Source organism: Podarcis gaigeae, assembly GCF_964106915.1.
Source record: "Podarcis gaigeae genome assembly, chromosome: 1".
In the NCBI taxonomy this organism is placed as follows: Eukaryota; Metazoa; Chordata; class Lepidosauria; order Squamata; family Lacertidae; genus Podarcis; species Podarcis gaigeae.
Window position 1 is genome coordinate 46,756,497 of NC_139678.1, and position 19,838 is coordinate 46,776,334.

A 19,838-nucleotide genomic window follows, 5' to 3' on the forward strand; every position below is an offset into this window, starting at 1 on the left:
TATTTATCAGGAAATGTTAAGTAAGACATTTTAATTGAGTCTTGCCTCATGAAAACAAATAAATGTGAAATAGGTATTGTGTAACTGAGGAAAGTACTTTCTACCTCATAAAGGTTCAAAAATTAAGAATCCAGCAGCAACAAGCATGATAGCCATGGAATATCAAATGCCTTCCTGGAGTTACCCAGTTTAGTTCCTCTCATTGAGAAAACTTCTAAGTGGGTTCGACTTCCTTGAATTCTAGCTTTACAAAATAATCATACCACAAAACAAGGGCCTTGTGCCAGCATTTGGTTTAGTGAACATAAAACTTTGCTTTGTTTCAGTCCTCTAAATTGTTTAAAGACAACCTGAGACAAAATAGGTTTGTAAATCTATGGGTGTGGTCTAGTCATAAAGCCAGAGGTCTGAAAGCTTTACAAATGGTGATGCAGACTGCTGTAAAAAACAAACAAACCCGACTGTTATGGTATGTATATATGTTTATATGTTTGCTCTGCACTTTACTCTGCAATTTCATTCCATAACATTTGTTATACTTTTTCATTCTACTTAAAAATCTGATCCAAAGAATTCAAAGTATCTTTCCAGTCCTGTACCAGCACATTTATTTTTTCCTAAAACATCCTTCCTTTGGCATCCAGTAGCACACGGCATTCTTAGGTTTTCTTTATGAGCATCAAAATTACAGCAGTTCTTTAGAATCAGGTGTTTAATTGTAGACTTTTAAAACAGATATAAATTTTAATTATTGTTTTTAATCTTTTAAGAGGAATTTGAGATATTTATCCTTTGGTATTTGAGTCTTGATTAAGTAATTTATTCTGCTTGGATTTGAAGCAGAAATCCTTGTGATCAATCAACCTGAATCAAGGATTTAAAACTGTGAATGGCTTGAGAGCACGTATCACATGTAAATGATTGAATAATTAGATTTGGATCATCCTATTGGTAATGTCCTCAGAAGTTATGCTAATAAGAATAGGAAGGACTTGGCCAGTTTTTTTGGGGGGGGGGGTTGCATAAAAGTTGAACTCACCTACCTCACAGCTCTCGAAAGCTTTCAGATTCAGAAGTAGGCAGACAGATGGATCATTTAATGCAACTTAATGAAACATTGAAAGATTTGACAAACTTAAATGAAAGAGCTAGTTTTTAATGTCAGTTTGTTAGCATTTTAGCTGACTCAAAGTCATTCACTGGCCTACTCGTTTTGACGATAATAGGTTGGGGGAGAGAGACATGAACAGTGCAGTGTACACATGCGCAATCCAAAAAGATCACAAATGCATGCCGTAACAGCTCGAAGATATTGGTTGGTTGGGAGAGGAAGGGAAGGCAAAACAAAGCAATTCTGCAACACCATTGGGAGTGGGAAGCAGTGATCAGCTGCATGCATGTTAGATACAGTGGAACACGGATACCATACCTTAGGGGTGAGCCGATGAGCAATGAAGGAGGGGTAGGGTTACTCCCTGCATTGTGACGGCGCCGTACTGCCTGACGCCTAAATGTGCTGCGCTCACGACGAACTGTGACCACCTCCTCACTGGCTTGTGCTGCTGCATCAAGACAGACCAAGTCAAATTGGAGCCCAGTCCAGTTATGTACAGAGCATCTCATGCTTTCCCCCACAAATTAACTTCCTGGCAGCAGAAGGAACAATTGTTCTGATTGTAGAGTTTGCTCACATAGAGTTTAAGTGTGGAATTATCATTTAAAAACAAAACAAAACCCACCAATGTTGTTTTATGTCTGCCTTTTAAAATATAGCTTTATTTTAAATTAATTTTAAATGCAAAAACAATCTATACTTATATATTAAATTGAACCCATGAACTTCTAAAATGCACAATATGCTTTTCTGTATTAGAAAGTTAACGACTCTGAAGGAAGGTGGAAAAAACAACCTTAAATCCACCTTGGATTTAGGAACTAAATTTAATTATTCTTTGGACCTCGGCCTTAAGTCCTTTTGAGCACATACAAAAAGTCAAAAGAAAAATCAATTTTACAGTTGTCCCTTAGCCTCCAAGAAAATAAAATTCTGTAGTTCAAAAAGCATGTGTGCTGCATTAGCAAGATTTTACAGCATGGAGCACAAACACTCCATTTAGTTCCAAAACAATATGCTTGAATTGTTTTAGCAACCAATTACAAACATACTTGCTCTGGAAATGTATAAATTATAAAATGGATAATTTTTGATCAACGATCTGAATTGTGTCTTTTCTTTTGATGATTTAACTCAATCCATCCTGGTTCCAATATGCTCAAGCATGACACATAAGCTCCAAGGATCAGAGATTCCCTTCTGTTAAATCCTCCTGAATTTGTTTTGCAGGGAGATCAATCCAGCCTCCTTCCAATGGTGGGATGGATGACAGAAAATAAACTGAGCTTGAATCCTGGCAAGACAAAGGCACTGTGGTTGAGTGGTTCCCATGTCCAAGGAATCAGTCAATTGCCTTCCCTGGATGGAGTTGCACTCCACTGAAAGGAATAAGTATATAGTCTAGGGTTGCTTCTCAATCCAGCTTTGCCACTGGAGGCCCAGGCAGCCTCTGCAGCTAGAAGAGCCTTTTACCATTGGTACAACAGGTATGGATGTTCCTGAATCTGGTAGAGCTTGACCCCAGTAGTTCAGCCATTAGTGACTTCAAGTTTGGATTGCTGTGATGTATTCTATGTGGGGTTTCCCTTGTGATTGATCCAGAAATTCAGAATGCAGCAGCACGGTTGGTGACATGAGTGTGACCCTGCGAGCATATAACACCTCTCCTCAGAGACTTGCATAGGTTACAGATTTGCTACTGGGTCAAGTTCAAGGTGTTACTTTTAGCATATAAAGCTGTTAGCAGCTCAGGACCAGTTTATTTGCAAGATTGCCTTACCCCATATATGCCCACTCAATCACTTCAGTCTGTAGAACTGACACTGTTACAGGTGCCACTTAATATTCATTCCACACTTGTAAGAAACAGATATTTTAGTGCAGTGGCACTGAAATCTCTGTTTAGTGACATCAAGCAGGCAACTTCACTATACTCTTTTCAAAGCCTGCTAAAAACATGTTTGTTTAGGCAAGCCTATCCAGATCTGTAGATGCTGACGTGTTTCGATTTTAGTTTACTGTTGATTTTAATTACATATTTGATATTCTTTAAATGCCTGTTTTTAACTTCGTATTATTGACAATGTTAAACAGTCATAAATAAAACCTCTAAGTGGTTTGCAAAAAATCAAGTAAGCAGGCAGTTTACAAAGTTTGTTATCTACTGTTCTATAAACTGACATTTAACCATAACATTACATTAAAAATGGCAAATGAATATCAAAGCATTATGCAAGCAGGAACACACCCAATCCCATTTAACCATACATCACTCTTTTAAAGGAAGGCCATTTTTCTGGATTAAAGCCTGTGGCAAATCAGAGTCTAGGACAGGGGGTAGGGAAGAGTGCAAAAACAGGACTAGTTCAACTTGTGCTAAATCACGGTTTAACATTGTCTGAAGACACCATCAAGTTCTGCTGCAATCCTATTAATGAGTTCAGTCACCACTCAGTGCTGGAGAGCAGAATCCTCTCTTGTAGCTCATCAGCTTTGAATGGGACTTTATCTGATCAATTCATTAAGCACAGAACTTTTCAAGCACTGCCTATATAAAAGTGAAGCACAGATTTACTGTTAGATCAAGATACAATTCATGTAAAGGCCTGCTGCTATAGTACCTAGCTGTGCCACTGCTTGGACAAAAAAGGAAAATCTACCAGTCATCCAAAGGGATGCAGTGTCATTGTCAGAATAGAGTTGAAGCTTCTCCTAGTTAGGTTGTGCATGTTCACTCTCCCACCTACTTCCACACAACACAGCAAGCTTTCCACATAATTTTCAGAGGAGGAAGTGTATGCACTGTTTTACAAAACAATTGCTTGGTCCTTACATGCCCCCTCCCCGCAAAATAAAATCATAGATCACATGTGTCTCCATTGACTGACCTGCAAAAATCATGGATTTGGTGCTTTCGAGATCAACTGTGAAGCAAAGACATTGATTCCCTCCCACCCAAGGGATCTCTTCAAAACCACCATCAAATCATAGGTCATAACAGATGTCTTCTATGATTTGTTGGTGCATTTGTTGTCATCTAATGTAAAATATTCATGAAGATCTGTGCCTTAAATCCTTGTTGCAGTGGTGCTGTCATCTAGAATATTTACTGGGTGTCTACCAGTGTAAGTTCTTTTAATATCTTTGGGGGGACCCCACGTAAAATCATGCAAATTCAAGAGGATACATTTTAGTTCTAATGGAGCTCTATTTTACCCAGACCCCAGGAAAAGGCAGAGTGTGTCTCTGTCTGTCTCCTGGGGGCAGCCAGAAAGGAAGATACTGAGTGTGCCCATGGCCATCTCTCAAAATTGCATGTGCATCTATAGGCCCAGAAAAATTTGTGATCCCCGTGATATTTGTTTTAGCTAATGTTATATTATAATAACTAAACCCTGGTTCTCTGTAACTATATAAAAAACCCAGATTTCTCTTCAGTTATAATGAATTCTTAAATTCAAGCAAAACTTCTTGTATCTTTCTCCCACAGGTAGCAGAAACTTCCAACTACTGAGTTTTAAGGGAAAACAACAGGATTTTTAAAAACCTTGACAGAACTGAAACACTAATGCGTTATTACAAAGGCTCCAACTAATGGAGGATAAATAGCCAAATTAAGTGTATAAGGAATTTCACTTCAAGATGTAAATTTAAAAAAATAATAATGACAGAGACAACATAAGAACATGATGTACTACACAAAGCAGGAATGGGTATTTGTAAGTCTCTCAGATGATGTTGGATGCCAATCTCACCAGCCCCAGCCGGTATGACAAGTGTTAAGAGATGACAAGGATTATAGTTCAACAACATCTGGAAGATCATAGATTTCCCACACCTGGCATAAAATATGCTGTATAGGAAGCTGCAAAATATGATTTTTAATATACCTTTAGGTCATTCTGTTGGTGTTTTCCCTCTCAAGGATGGAATGAACCAGACTAGCTTTAATTCTGCATTATCTTGTTGTATCTTGCATACAAGATACATTCCTTAGATGGAAAACAACAAAGATTGTGGAATTCTGTACACGACTCCTTAGTGCCAAAGCATGTTTTTGTGGTGGAGCAATATACAAACAACATATTCTTGCCCCTCTGTATTATGAAGCCATTATTTCTAAACATCCCCATTGTAACTGCATAGAACCCTATATGCATTACTGATCAAGCTGTTCTTTGATGCAAATCATAATGAATCCAAGGTGGCTATGGAACATTAAGAAAGGAATTACAAGTTCAAACAGTCATTTTAATTATAAGTATTGGCATATTTTCCAGGCAGATACTTAACACATCAACTTGACAAAGCAAATGCATAGCCCAGTTAAAAGCTTTGTAGAGAAGCAGTGACAAACTTGCAGCTTCTGATATATTTATTATCAGTACACTCAAGGCCTCATATCTATTAGCACAAATGTGTGTTTTAGTAACTCTCTTCAGTACTATCTTCTATAGCCTTTGTCCTAGAAAACTTCTCAAAGTTCTAGATAACAGCGGCTTACAGTTTCCACTTAGATTCTGTACCAAAGCAAAAGTATGAGAGATCATTACATCTGCCAGAGAAAAGGATGTAGCGGTTGTTAACAGAGATCCTCTCTAGCCTTCCCATTTAATCTGCTTGTGCACTGCTTTGTTCAGAATCACACTGCAAAACTGTAAGTCTCTGTAAAGTCCTTCTGTCCCTTGAACATGAAAGCACCCTCTATTCTTGTACATGAACTTTAGGCAGAAAAGCATCAAAAGAAGTAGCATGTTCAAGGGAAAGCATACATCAAAGTAGCTGACCTCTACATAACAAAAAAGCCAGGTATGTTGGAACAGGATTCACAATTTATGGAAAAGATGAAGCACATGAATGTGGCATTAGGAAAGCAAGTTGTAAACAGTCTAATTCCAGACAGTGAGGCTAGGAAAAAAATGAACACTGACATATGAGGATTACCTTTGCTCTGTTTAGATTAAAGTATGGACATCTATGCAGGGTCACTGAAAGAATAAGTACAGCCCTGGGCTCTCATTAAGTCACAAACTGATTTCTATAAACCAGTGGCACCAATAGATGAGATTCCAGTAAGGATGAATAACCATTAAGGACATAGATTCAGGTAGGTAGCCATGTTGGTCTGACGAAGACGAAATATATAAAAAAATTGTCCAGTAGCACCTTAGAGACCAACTACGTTTGTTCTTGGTATAAGCTTTCGTGTGCATAAACATGCATAGTTAACACGGAGGGGAGACCTGCTGGAGATCAGGCACTGATGCTGACTTTGAGGAAGTTGCTGGGCCCCCCCAAAAGTTATGTGCATGGAAATACAAAACAGCCTGACTTGCGTGTGACTGCAAACAAAACCAGTGCTTAGCACAAGCTCTGAGGCCACTTCACTGCTGCCAGCTTGTTTTGCTGCTGCGCTGTGCTAAGCTGGGCTCATGGTTTAACTCTCTCCAGACTAACTGAACTGTAACCGAGGTTTGTTCTTTGTTTATAGCTTGTGGTTTGGGCTGGGAAAACTGAAACACAAGCCTGGGTTCAAATTACACGCTAGGTCAAGCTTAGCATGGCAACAGCAGCAAAATGACCAGGGGGACAGGAATAATCCTTGGTATCCTTTCAAGGCACAAGGGAAGAGAAGCAGAAGCAGCAGAAGCAGAGAGAATTTAAAGCAAGTTTGGCAAAGAGGAAAGCTTAGGAGCCAAAACTTCTTTTCTATGACCCTCAAGATTATACTTCCAACACCCAACTTCTTGCAAGGTTTTTGTCTCCAGCCAAACAGGCAACAGAAGTGCACAGAGCAATAATTTCATCTCACATCTTGACAAAGAATTCCCATGTTAACTGACAACAATATTTTCTAGTTTGCTTTTAGCAGCTATGAGTGGTAGGGTGGTGTATCCAATGTTCATCCTAGTAACCATTATTGATAATCAATATGCCGCTTGATATGTCCATATGAGGATGTATAAATTAATAATTTGCTAATTTACTTCCACAACTAGAATTAACAATGATATCCAATTGATTTCAAAAGGATGTAGGTACACCACAAAGTATATCTGCAGTCTTGATTCTATCTTGTCCAATTATGACTCATCTTTCACAGATTCATAGCGAAGGTCTGACACCATTCCGAAGTTTTAAAACAGGCAATGAAATAGTTCCTCTCTGCTGCATGTAATGCCACTATCTGTAAACTACTCTTCTGTGCCAAGTTAAGTATGTTTAACTGTCAAGAATAAGTACTATGTAAATCCCAATCATTAGTCAGTTATTACGTAGGTCAGGAGAGGACAACTTGTGGCCCTAATTTCAAAAGCCTTCTGCAAGCTATCAGGTCAGAACTCTGACAAGACCAATCCATTCCTGCCCCAGCCACTCTCTGGGTAGTCACTTTTACCTCTGGCCCCGGTCACTTTCACCAAGTGGCCTCCAACTAACTACTCCAGAGAATATGTGGCGCTTCACAGAAAAAAAAAAGGTTGCCTAGGTGTTTACAATGAATATCCCAACTTTGTTTCTAGGTTATTGCATCACATTTGCCTGACAAAGAAATAAAACCACCCAAGTTCTTAACCATGAGTGGGAGCACCCTATGGGCTCCTGCATAACTTGCACACTTCCTTTCTTTTCACTTTTGGAGCTAAAGCTGATTAGTACCACCTCTGTATCACAGTTAGCTCAGATCAGAGTTTTCAAGCCCATGTCTAATCATGATTAAAAGGGAAGGAGTACACGAGACAGAGATATTCTAACTGTGGTAAGATTAAGCAGTGTGCCGATCAGAGAAGTGAAGGTTGAACATTTGCTAATCCAAATTCAAGTTAATCTCTTGCTGGCATTAGATGGGAAGCAAGGAATAACCTGCCACAAAGGCATAATAAAGGCAAGAATGCAATCTGAGATGAAAATTAAGCATGCTTGCATCACTGATTCTCACAATGCAATTTTATGCTTATTTTTCATAAACTGTTACAGTTGTTTCATAAGATAAAATAAATTATTGTGTCCAATATGCTGCATTCAGGCTTAACTTTAAACACACTCCTACAAAATACCAAACATCTGCTATTTGGTAAATTAAGCAAAAAGTGAACAGTTCAACAAAAGCATTCATACAGTTTCATTTATACATACCCATGTCTTGCAGGAACGCAATTGAAACAACCAAACAAAAGCCCATGGGATTATTATTAAGCTCACAGGAGATTCCCATGGGCAAGAAGCAGTTTTATAAATCAGCATCTCCATATGGGGACTGCTGCCATTTGTGTGGCTGTTGCTCAAACAGGAACACACTTGATTATGTAAGCTGGCATCTTTAGGTACAATCCTTATGTGAAGACGCATGTTCATATCCAGGATGACATTATGTGAGTGTCTCCCATAAGCTCCTGATATACATTTGAAGGGTTGCAAGAAAGAGCAAAACAGCCCCTATGCCTATGGACCAGTCCTCTAAGACTGAGACTCCCAAGTATTAAGTTATTTTTTTCAACGTCTATAATAACAATAAAAAGTAAAAGAAAACTTGAGTGGCAAAATCTGAGCCATCGCTTAGCCCAGGACTAGCAAAGACTAAACAAAGGAAAGATATAGCTCACGGCATACTTTAAAGATGAAAAAGCATGGAAGATAAAAAAAATTCTCGACTCCAGAACATGTGAGTACAAAGAGCTGATCTCAGTGCCTTCAATGAATGTAAATCCACTTTAGGAAATTGTGTGCACCTTCTTTAGGCCTACTTTAGTATAAGAACTACTCCAATAGGCAATTCAGAAGGTGAAAACAAGCTCAGTTTTACATTTAGTAAACGTAAAATGAAAGTGGAAGTTACATCCAACAGTTTGATGGTGATATTAATCCTAGTGCAAATAAGTGCTGTTCTGGATATGAAGACAAAGCTACACCAAGGCCTAATTATATGGTACACACAGATCGGCCACTCTAATAAGGTGTGAAGCCAAATTTTACAGGGAAAATGATCAGATATATATATAAAATACCACAATTGTAACTGTATTGCATACTGATTTGTTACTGGATGAGGACTGCAAGTACTTTCAACATTAGGCTATTTTGTTAACAGTAACTAAATTATTTCAGGGAAAGCAAAATTATGGCAAGTAATTATGCTAGTTAAACCATCCTAGAAGGTTGCACATACACATTTTCTTCAAAAGGTATCATCCTTTGCAATAATGTTCGGTTGAGACAACCACGCAACTACTTACAAAAGCGAAAGAACTCTAAATAATACTGACAGGAAGCGATCTTGTAGTATTTCACAACAGAAAATGATCCAAGAGATACAGAGGCTCCATATAAGGCATTAGCTTCATAAACAGAAAGCTGGCGTTCATTACAATGGAAATGGTGCTATTAAGAAAACAATTGCAATGACTAGCAGTGTTACATCCAGGACTCCGATTACTTACCAACACTTCCCTGCTCCTGCTCCTCCCCTTCAGCAAAAATAGTCTGGTTTGGTAAGCTATTCCTAGAACGAGTGACTGATTCTAGTTGTGAAGCCCTTCCCAACAGAGATAGCTCATCAAGCACCTCTCCCTCTTTGGCATCCAAATCAGATTTAGAAGTTGTTAGTTGTTTTATGGTATCTGGCATCATTAGATTTGGATCGTTCAAGCAGGCTACAGTACTGCTATCCAAGCTTAATACCCTGGTACGACTCTTGGCACTGTTTGCGCTGGAAGTCCGTCGTGTTGAGTGCTTTTTGCCATTTGCCTCAGAGGCCAGGTGGATTTTGTAAGTGTACTCCAAGTCTGTGCCCCTCTCTTTTGCAATATATTTGGTCTTTAGGGCATTGTACTTTCCCTCAGGAGACTGGCACGAATGGGAGGTGGTGCTGGACGAGCTATCACTGCTGAACTGGTGGGCTGACTGCATGCTTGAGGTCCTGCTCAAGTCACTCTGATCACTTGAGTCCTCGTCATGACAAAAAACTGCACTGTGGGGTTTGGTACCAGAGACACCTCGGAAGGAAATATACTCCTTGTGTCGACTTGTGTCAAAACTACTAGCCCGTTTTTTCCCTGTCCTTCTCCTGCTGGACTTGTGAGCTGAAGCTGTTCGGTGAATTAAGCTACACGATTTGGGCCGTACATCCCCGTCCTTTTGCTTTCCTACCATCTCCTTACAAGTTCTTGAGTCAACCGCAGAAGATTTCTCTTTCTGCTCATCTCTTTTCTCAACCGTTTTCCCAGGAGGCTGGTCTGCTTGTGTCGTCAGTTCATTTGCGTGAGGATTCTTATTTGCTTCTTCTGAAGCCGAGGTACTAAGAGCCCTCTGATTGTGTACCTCCTCTGTTGCGTTCAAACTGCCTTGCTCTTGAATGTTACTGCCAACGCTCATCTCTACTGCAGTTCTTTCGCTACTAGTCCTTTTGTCAGTAGCAAAACTACAATCATCAGAATCAACAGAGCAGTCCTTTTTCTTGCTGCTTTTCTTCTCCTCTTTAGGTGACTCCTCATGCTCCGACAACACACTTTCTATGTGAGTGGAGCTCGTCTGCTCACTCTTGTAGCTGCTGACAGTACTGATAGTATCACGATCAGTGCCACTACAATAGCTCTCCGTTGAGCCACTACTTCGAGTACTGAGGCTTCTTAGACTATCTATACTTTTGTCCGCTTGTAATGATTTGCTCTTGCAGCTTCTGGCCAGCAGCTGTGGGCTGCTACATTTCAGAATATCATCCAGTTGAAAGACTCCAGAAATGCAGGAGTTCTCAGCTAAGGATTCTTTGGATCCAGATCGAGGCTTGGAAGCTTCTAATTCACTGACAGGATCCAGGCCTCGCCTTTGCTGATAGAGGGGAAAGTCGTTCAGCGAAACATCTGGAAAAGCAACAGCTGAACTAGAAGTCCTGGGCACCCCTCGTGGCCTATGGTCTTTCCTATAGGAGTGCGAATGCAAAGGCACAAGAGAAGCCATTTCAGTGTCACATGCATTGGACATAGATTGATCTACATGGTGGTGGTTAGGGAGGCACACTTTGTCAGTGCTATCCCGTGGCAACTCCTGTGCAGATGATAATGATGGCTGAATGGACACAAAGGAATCAATGGAGACCAGATGGAATGCCTTCCGATCAGCTGCCAAATCTGTTTTAAAAATAAATAAAAAAGAAAGTTGTATAGGCATGTTTGCAAATTAAGCTAGTTGCTTTATGTTTAATAGCTTAAGTTCAGGCAAAGAAAGCAATCAATTTGATTATATTTTTGTAAATTCCTACATGAAACAATTGCTGTTTGCTTGTTCACATTTAAATAGTGGTTATAAAATTTTTAAAATATATTCCCTTTTAATCTAACATGTACACATAGCATTTACTCTGGTGTCCACTACTAAATTACGCAGAGACAGGATCACTTTTTGTAAGTTTCCACTACATAAGCAAATCTTATTTGAGAAAAGATTAGAGCCCATAAATGCAGTGCAATGAAGAATGGTAACTAAGGTGACTGTTCTATTAAATTAAGAGTAGTGTAGGCGATAAGTCTTTCTTGGGCATTATATTCAGGGTACAACTCTGTCTGGGGTTCTTGCGCACTTTCTCACTTATTGTGGACTGCACCCACTTGAATGTGGTTATCTTCCAAACTACCTGTGCAAATAAATAAGGTACAACTCAGTTCATTTGTTATATTCCCCTTACAATTCACAATATGCCACATCCAAGATTAACATAAGGTGGAGTGTTTTCCCTGGAATGTAATGCCAGAACAGACATAGTGAATGTTGTTGTGCATGCTACTTTAAGTGAAGATATCAAGTCCATTTTATTTTTGAGGGATTTTTTTTCTAATACAGAAAATGCATTAGACAATGAAATCAAATAATGGTTTGGCTGCAAGTTCATCTTTTAGGGGCCTTCTTTTCCACACAATTCTAGTAGTGTTGATTGCAATCAACTCTTTTATTTGGCATGAATGATAAATTAGTTCAGTCTACATTTTAAATCAAGCCAACCATATTCACTTCAGTCTGGCTTCAGGCCTAGGTACGACAGTGAAACAGTCTTGATCACCCTGACCCATGACCTTTATCAGAAGAAAGACAGGGAGGGGGTGCTGAGGTCTAAACCACTGAGCCACTTGGGCTTGCTGATCATAAGCTCAACAGTTCAAATCCGCCCAACGGCGTGAGCTCCCATTGCTTCGTCTCAGCTCCTGCCAACCTACCAGTTGAAAAGCATACCAGGGCAAGCAGATAAACAGGTACCACTGCAGTGTGCTCTGGCTCTTGTCACGGTGTTCTGTGCGCCAGAAGCGGTTTAGTCATGCTGGCCACATGACCCAGAAAAGCTGTTTTTAAACACTGGCTCCCTCAGCCTGAAAGCGGAGATGAGCGCCACAGTAGAATTTGACTGGACTTAACTATCGAGGGGACCTTTACTATTACCATTGTTGAGTATGGTACCTTCCTTGAACAACTTTGGGGATTGGGGCACTGTTTTACAATAATTTCACTTCTATCTGTAGGGCAGGTGACAGAGATAGCGTTGAGGAACTACTACTCAGACCCATGGTATTTCAGGGGTCCATCTTGCCCCATTCTGTTCAGCATCTATATGAAACCACTGGGAGCTGTCATTGGAATGCCATGCCTTCGGTATGGAAGATACCCAGCTATCCTTCCATGCCATCTGAATCAGGAGGGGTTGTTCACGTGCTGAATCAGGGTTTGGAAAAAGTGATGTGCTCGATAACGATCAATGAACTAAAGGGGATCCTGTGAATCAGTTTCAGGAACCAGCTTTAGATGGGGTAACCCTCTTCCTGAGAGGTATGCAATCTGGGGACATTCCAGCTGCTGGTGGAAACACAGGTGATCTGTGGCAAAGTGAACTTATGCCCAGCTAAGGGTGTCTCATCAGCTATAGCCATTGAACCTCTGTGATTCATGCTGATAACTTCCCAGAAATTTTTATGCTATCAGCCAAAGGTCTGGATAAATAATCAGTGTTTCCCAAACTTGAGTCTCCAATTGTGTTTGAACTACAATTCCTGTCATCCCTGACCACTGGTCCTGATAGGAGATGTAGACCAAAAACAGCTGGAGACCCAAGTTTGGGAAACACTGCTATACATGTTATTAATAATAATAGGAAGAAGAATCATTTGTGCACCTACCTAGCGCGTACAGAACACGTGGGAGAAAAATGTGAATCAAAATACAGCTATCAATCATATTATGCACCTCCAAATTTAGAGATGCTGCTTTGGTTCAAAAAAGACATTTAACACAAAAATGCATGCATATTTTTTTCTCCTGAGGAGCCAGGAAAGCATCCAAAATGCTTTATCTTAGAGGAAGAATGCATATAAAATGTGCAATTCAAATGCAAAATGTCTGTGCATTATTTTAAAAATCTGTAGAAAACAAAAACAAACCTGGACAGACTTATGACTTAGTGCATGCAAAGCTAACTTAACGAAATAAGTCTGATTTGTCAATTCTAGCAATTCTTCACTGTTAAAAGTAACATGCATCACATTGATAGAAAGCTTAAATAATGGAAGCATTAAAGCGGTACAAGGTTGAGATCATGAAATAAATATTATTTCATGGATCTTGGATACAAATTAGGAAAGGAAGAACAAAATGTTTGGGGCCAGATCAAGAGGCAAAGCATTGCATTTACATAAATATATAAACAAGCCCACAGATAATACCCTTCCTGCCATCAAATTAGCACATTTTTCCTGACCGTTTTCAATTTCTTCTATGTGCTTATAGGAAGCTTTTTCCAGTGACAGAACTAAACTGTTGATATACATATTAAGAAGAAGCATTTATCTAGATAATAAGTAGTGGCTTTCATCACATACAATTAATCTAAGAACAGTTGTCTATGTCTTTGGTCATGATGTGCATTCTGGTAAGTGAATATGTGGACTGGACTTTACAATGTCTGTTCCGAGATCAACATACACTCAGTTCAGCAATTCCCACTGTTGGGGGAGGGGGGAGAAAACAGAAATGTGTATGTGTGTAAAAATATATTTAAAAAGGAAAAATAAGTAATGAGTTGCCTTTCTGGTAAAGTCTTGTGTCACAATGGAAAGAATTATGCACATCCAATCATTAATGTTGTATGAATGTCATGTTAAGTATATAAGCTTACCGAGCAAAAAAAAATGCTGCAAACTGGAAGCCTGTGAAAATGCCATATGGTCATGTGGGAAGATCTCTTCATGAATTCTGTTCCAGATAAACTTTAAAGAAACTCATCAGTGTTTCATTTTAACTCACTGAAGACCTATGTCTATGAAGACTCATATTCTATGCATATGAATCCACGGAGGAAAGCACAGTGAAGTGCATCCTTCACACTTTGCCAGAAAAATAGAATAGGCGTTAGAAAACTTTTAAAGGGTGCTAATTTATTAGAAGGGGTTCACACCATCAATTTGCTTATGGAACGGATTTATGACGCATGCTTAAACCTATCAATTGGTCACAGCACAATATGAAGCTAAACTAATAACACCATGCAAAACTTTAATTTCTAGACAGTGTTGATCTTGACCTAAATAGCATTTCAATGAGCTTAATATATGACAGCTTGCATAACAACATAATATGCCTTACCTTGCTCCTCGCTCCCTTCTTTACAGAGACTAGAACTTTGGCCAAGACTCAGACTGATATCATCAGAAGTCTTTGCAGTGTCTGTATCACCTGAACATCAACAGAAATAGTGTGTTAGTTTACAAAGCTGTATCCTGCAAACCTAAGAAGAGAATGCATCTGTGAGGGGCATTATTTCTAGCTGGGATACTTAAGTACTGCACGTGGTATTATTTAAGTAAGTTACAACATTCCATCCTGCCAAAGTACCAAATGAGCACAAAAAAGGTAAAGGACCCCTGGACAGTTAAGTCCAATCAAAGGTGACTATGGGGTTGCAGTGCTCCCTCACTTTCAGGCTGAGGGAGCTGGTGTTTGTCCATAGACAGCTTTCCAGGTCATTTGGCCAGCACGACTAAACCGATTCGGGCGCAACAGAGCACTGTGACAGAAGCCAGAGCGCATGGAAACACTGTTTACCTTCCTGCTGCAGCAGTACCTGTTTATCTACTTGCACTGGCATGCTTTTGAACTGCTAGGTTGGCAGGAGCTGGGACAAAGCAATGGGAGCTCACCCCATCATGGGGATTTGAACCGCTGACATTCTGATCAGCAAGCCTGAGAGTCTCAGTGATTTAGGCCACAGCACCACCCGCGCCCCCCCCATGTACCAAAATGAGCACAATAGCACTGGTACTCATTCCTCTTGTACTAGTGCAACACTGCATTTTACAGCTCATGAAGCTATGCATATGTTTAAGTGAGAATCACCGGAGAACTTTTGTTATTGGGTGGCATATAAAGGCTGTACAGAAAATAAAACAAATAATGCTGTGCAGTGAGGCTGCTACTACGGTATGTTGCCCAGTCACCATCTTGTCCACTATTCCAGTATCAGACCATTTCTGATGCCAACAGCGCTACCTACAAAAAAACAGTATACACCCACCATACCCAATCAAGAGCCCTAAGCCCTCTTTTAACAGCAGCTCTCATGAAAATGACACATGATGAAGTGATGGACAACAAATACTAAAACCAAGGGAAATTTCATGATTTGAATTGAAACTGCAATTTTTGCCTTGCATCTCTTGCCTCTCCCCAGAGCCATCCAATACTCAGAGTTTCTCTAGCCTACCTTCTCACAGTTGGAAAGCAGAGCAGGAAGATTACCAGACACTTGTCAATTAGTATGCACAACACTGTGACACACAGAGAGATAAAATATGTTCAAAGCAGAGAAAAATCTTGCTAAAATGGCTAGGAGCACAGGAGAGGGAACCTGGACCATGAGTTAGAAGCAGCTATCTACTTAGGCTGGCAGAAGCACCAATATGTCACAGAATAGGAAGTCTTTCCCAATCTAGAACCCAATGACAAGAAACACCATGGGTTGGCCTAGAGAACACATAACCAATGGTCTGCCACCAATCGTTGGCTGCTTATGGGTTCTATGATGCTGGGCAATATAGCCCAAGAGTATGGGCTGTGCATGATTTCAAGATATAGTGGCCAGGAAAGGGTGTGCCCATTGGAGGAAGCTAGGAGCCTTTTCCTACCAAAACCATTGGGTTATACAGCTCATATCAAATACAGAACTGTATGATCCAATCAAAATGGATATTGTTCTGATAAGCAATATTTACTCAAAACTGGGAGGTGAGAATTACTACAAAGCATAACATGAAAACACTGAAGTATTTAACAGTTAGTTATTTCGCCAAAGGCATGAACACTAGATAGGAAAGCTCATCAACCAGCTCACTTACTGTAAGCTGAAATGTCACAGAACACACTTATGAAACATCCAGGAATTCATATATTCGCTGACAAACAAATGCTAATTTTCTATTTTATAAAGTCATCTAATCCAAAATATTTTGGCAGAACAGAAAACTTCCATTTGATGTGCCAGATCATATACAAGCAGCAAGTTAGCATAATCTTGCAACCACTGACTACAGGAGAAAATGTGAAGTGGAGAAAAATATGGCTCCTGTCAATCTGCTTTATGGGTGGGTGCAGCCATTTTAAGTGAACAAGCTGCAATAGCATTCTATTATAACACTTTCTGCTAAGTCTTGGCGATCTTTACAGATAGTCCTACACTATGCATCACTTGCCCATGAACCAACTGTATGTTGATAAATTGAAAAGGCTACTTGATACCAGTTGTGCTTGAAGATGAATTTAATAACTAGGCCTTACCTTTAATGGTAGCTGCAGTTCCACGCCGAGATAAGCCAGATCCAATCTAAAATGAAGCAACAAAGTTTATTTACCTGCCTAAACAATTACGACTCGCAAAGACAAGTGAAATACCCAATTTCTCCCATGTATGCAGCAGGAGTATGGCACTTGCAAGAATAATAAAGAATAATAAAACTGAAGAGCTGCATCCCCTGGTGCTCCTTGTGCAGATCGCAGCCTCTTCGATCCAGCAGAGGCTTGTGCAGGTGGAATGAGGAGAGATGACTTTCACCAAGTCCCTCTGCAGTTTTCTGTCCCACCTCCCATGCTGTTCTAAAGGGTTCACCAAACTTTTGCAGCAGATCTGGGGAATTGGCAAAAGTCACCTCCCTCCTTTTCTACTGATGGAAAGCCTTCACTAGATCCAAGTGGCTTGTCACTAGCTGCAACTCATAGTTGCTTGTTTTCTCTTTCTGAAAAAGCCACTATGTTGCTACTGTGTTGCTCCTTTTCTAGAAACTGATTCTTCAAGACTTCACAGAATACAGTGGTACCTCGCAAGACGAAATTAATTCGTTCGGCGAGTTTTTTCGTTCGGCGAGTTTTTTCGTCTTGCGAAGCACGGATTCCCTGGGTATTAATGGTTTTAAGAAAAAGGAAACAAACTCGCAACACATTTTCGTCTTGCGAAGCAAGCCCATAGGGAAATTCGTCTTGCGAAGCAACTCAAAAAACGAAAAACTCTTTCGTCTTGTGAGGCATTCGTCTTACGAGGCATTCGTCTTGCGAGGTACCACTGTACTTTTTTGTAAAGAGAAAAAAGCAAAGTAATTAATTTGGCATGATAGCAAGGAAACCCCGGCAATTAATGCCACAAAATAACTGCAACACATGAGGAGACTTTAGCTTGCTGTTTTAGTGATAGGAGTTAAAACTAGATTCCTTTCCACAAACACACCTTCCCTGCCACTCACAAAAGCATTTGCGCCTCAGACAAGAGCAATAATTAGGTGTGAAAGAACAAACAGGTTTAATCTCTTTCCATTCTCACAAATTCATCTTCACAAAGTTTTGTCAACATCTGAAGAATAGGAGTATATTATGTGTTTCAAGGAGCCACAGCAGCTCAGGATTAAAAACAAAACATATAAAGGGTAGCGGCCAAAAAACACAACAACCCAACAACAATGTTACTTCACTGCAGGAACAGCTTCAACATGCAACTTAGAAACATTTGAAATTACGCAATTTTTGATCCACACAATTTTGAAATAGCTAAGAATCTTCTAAAACCTGCAAAGCTGAAACCAACAAACTAATAAAGTATGTTTAAAAGACTAGCAAAATGAGATTCTCAGCTGTCCTCAGACAGAGAAGACGGAACTAAAAATAAAGGTAACATCATGTATTGGAGCATATTTCTGCTGAACTTAACTGGAACAACAACAGTATCCATTATAATGGTATATAAAAAGAAAGCAGTTGTTGCATGATTAATTCTTACCTGGTTATTTAGGTCTAGGCCAGCAAAGGAATTTCGTGAACTACAGCCTACAGGAGGAGTGGCTTCTCGTACAAACTCTGACATCTCGATCCCTCCACCAGGATCACTAAATATGAAATGTTTAAGAAATCTTGATTATTACATATTCTGGTTGTTCATGACAAATAAGTCAGAAGGCACATCTGGGGCAAGTCTCTAGACAGCTGATAATGAGTTCATCTACTAAGCATATAGAACAGGGTTGTGAAACCTTTGATACTCCAGATGCTGTAAGACAACAACTCCAATTATCACTCCTATCACTGAATATGATGGCTGAGGCTAATAGTTAGAAGCGCAACAACACCTTGAGGACTACAGATACATAAACACCACTACTATAATCAAAGTTTGCAGCAAAGTTTCAAATATGGCTGCAGAGATTTTGCTCAATTCCTTCCAACCAAAATAAACTTAGACAACAGTACTTGTCTATATTTAGGATGTAAATCAGAATAACAGATTAGACCTTTCTAACAGAATGGATGGACTTGATGAACTACGTTCAAGGGGACTAAACTTGCAGAAAATTGCAGTCAAACATAACTATGCATGAGTGCTAGTTTGTGCATGAAGGGGTTAAGACTACAGAACTGGATTGCTAGACTCAGTTAGGTCACACCCCTCACCAGAACTACAACATGCTTTAAGCTGTTTAAGCCTTAGGTCAAGACAGGGGGGTGGGGAGTATCCATCACATGGACTTAAGTTTCCTTACCTAGGTCCATTACTGTCCTTTCTTCTGGCAGAAGAGTTCCCTTGTTCTGTTTTTGCACCTCTATCCATACGCTCACTGGCATTCTTCTCCACAATCTCACCTTCATCAAGTGCCCTATGCAGACGGTAGTTTACCATCTTCAGAACAATGAATAGAGCGGCTATCACAGGGCAGTAGATTGCTACTATCACCATAGAAGAAGGAAGGGCCTTTCAAAAGAGACAAAAATAAATGAAGTCATTAAGGATACAAGCAAAAAAGTCACCTATCACAAGGATCTTGAAGTTTGTGTATGGCAATCTGCATATATCTTCTATAAATATCATTTTTATACTGCACTCTATGCAATGTTGCCCAAAACGGGTCTTATTGTTATACATATTAGGGTCATGGGGAAGAATCCTGAATCATATTCACATATTTAACCACACACAAGTTCATTAACGTTAGCAAGTAACGCTGAATTGAGTAAATGTATTCAACTGAAAAGACAGCCCTCTTTGGGTGGTAGGCTAAAAGTTAAGTAAACATGTGAGGGGGCTAGTGGGAATGAACATGCTAGTTCCACCTCCTATATTACTGTTCTTGACACTGTTTGTGAAGAGTGATTTTCTGAAGCAGGATGTCCTCCCTGTGTATTTTAAAATAGATACCTCTTATTCAAAGTGGCTGAAGAGCAC

The 19,838-nt window shown here is 39.8% G+C and overlaps 1 protein-coding gene across 3 annotated transcripts in view; it reads right to left on the minus strand.

Moving 5' to 3' along the window:
* PCNX1 (pecanex 1) overlaps nt 1-19,838 on the minus strand; it is a 77,784-nt gene that overhangs the window by 42,372 nt on the left and 15,574 nt on the right. The window contains exons 2-7 of one of the 3 annotated variants that reach the window (XM_083746158.1): nt 19,159-19,367; nt 18,402-18,507; nt 16,916-16,961; nt 14,729-14,818; nt 9,550-11,235; nt 1,430-1,562 (exon numbers count right to left, since the gene is read on the minus strand). In XM_083746158.1, coding sequence (XP_083602284.1) covers nt 1,430-1,562; nt 9,550-11,235; nt 14,729-14,818; nt 16,916-16,961; nt 18,402-18,507; nt 19,159-19,367 — 2,270 coding nt within the window. The remainder of the gene's footprint in view (nt 1-1,429; nt 1,563-9,549; nt 11,236-14,728; nt 14,819-16,915; nt 16,962-18,401; nt 18,508-19,158; nt 19,368-19,838) is intronic. The other 2 variants (XM_083746159.1, XM_083746160.1) reach the window with 2 other exon arrangements.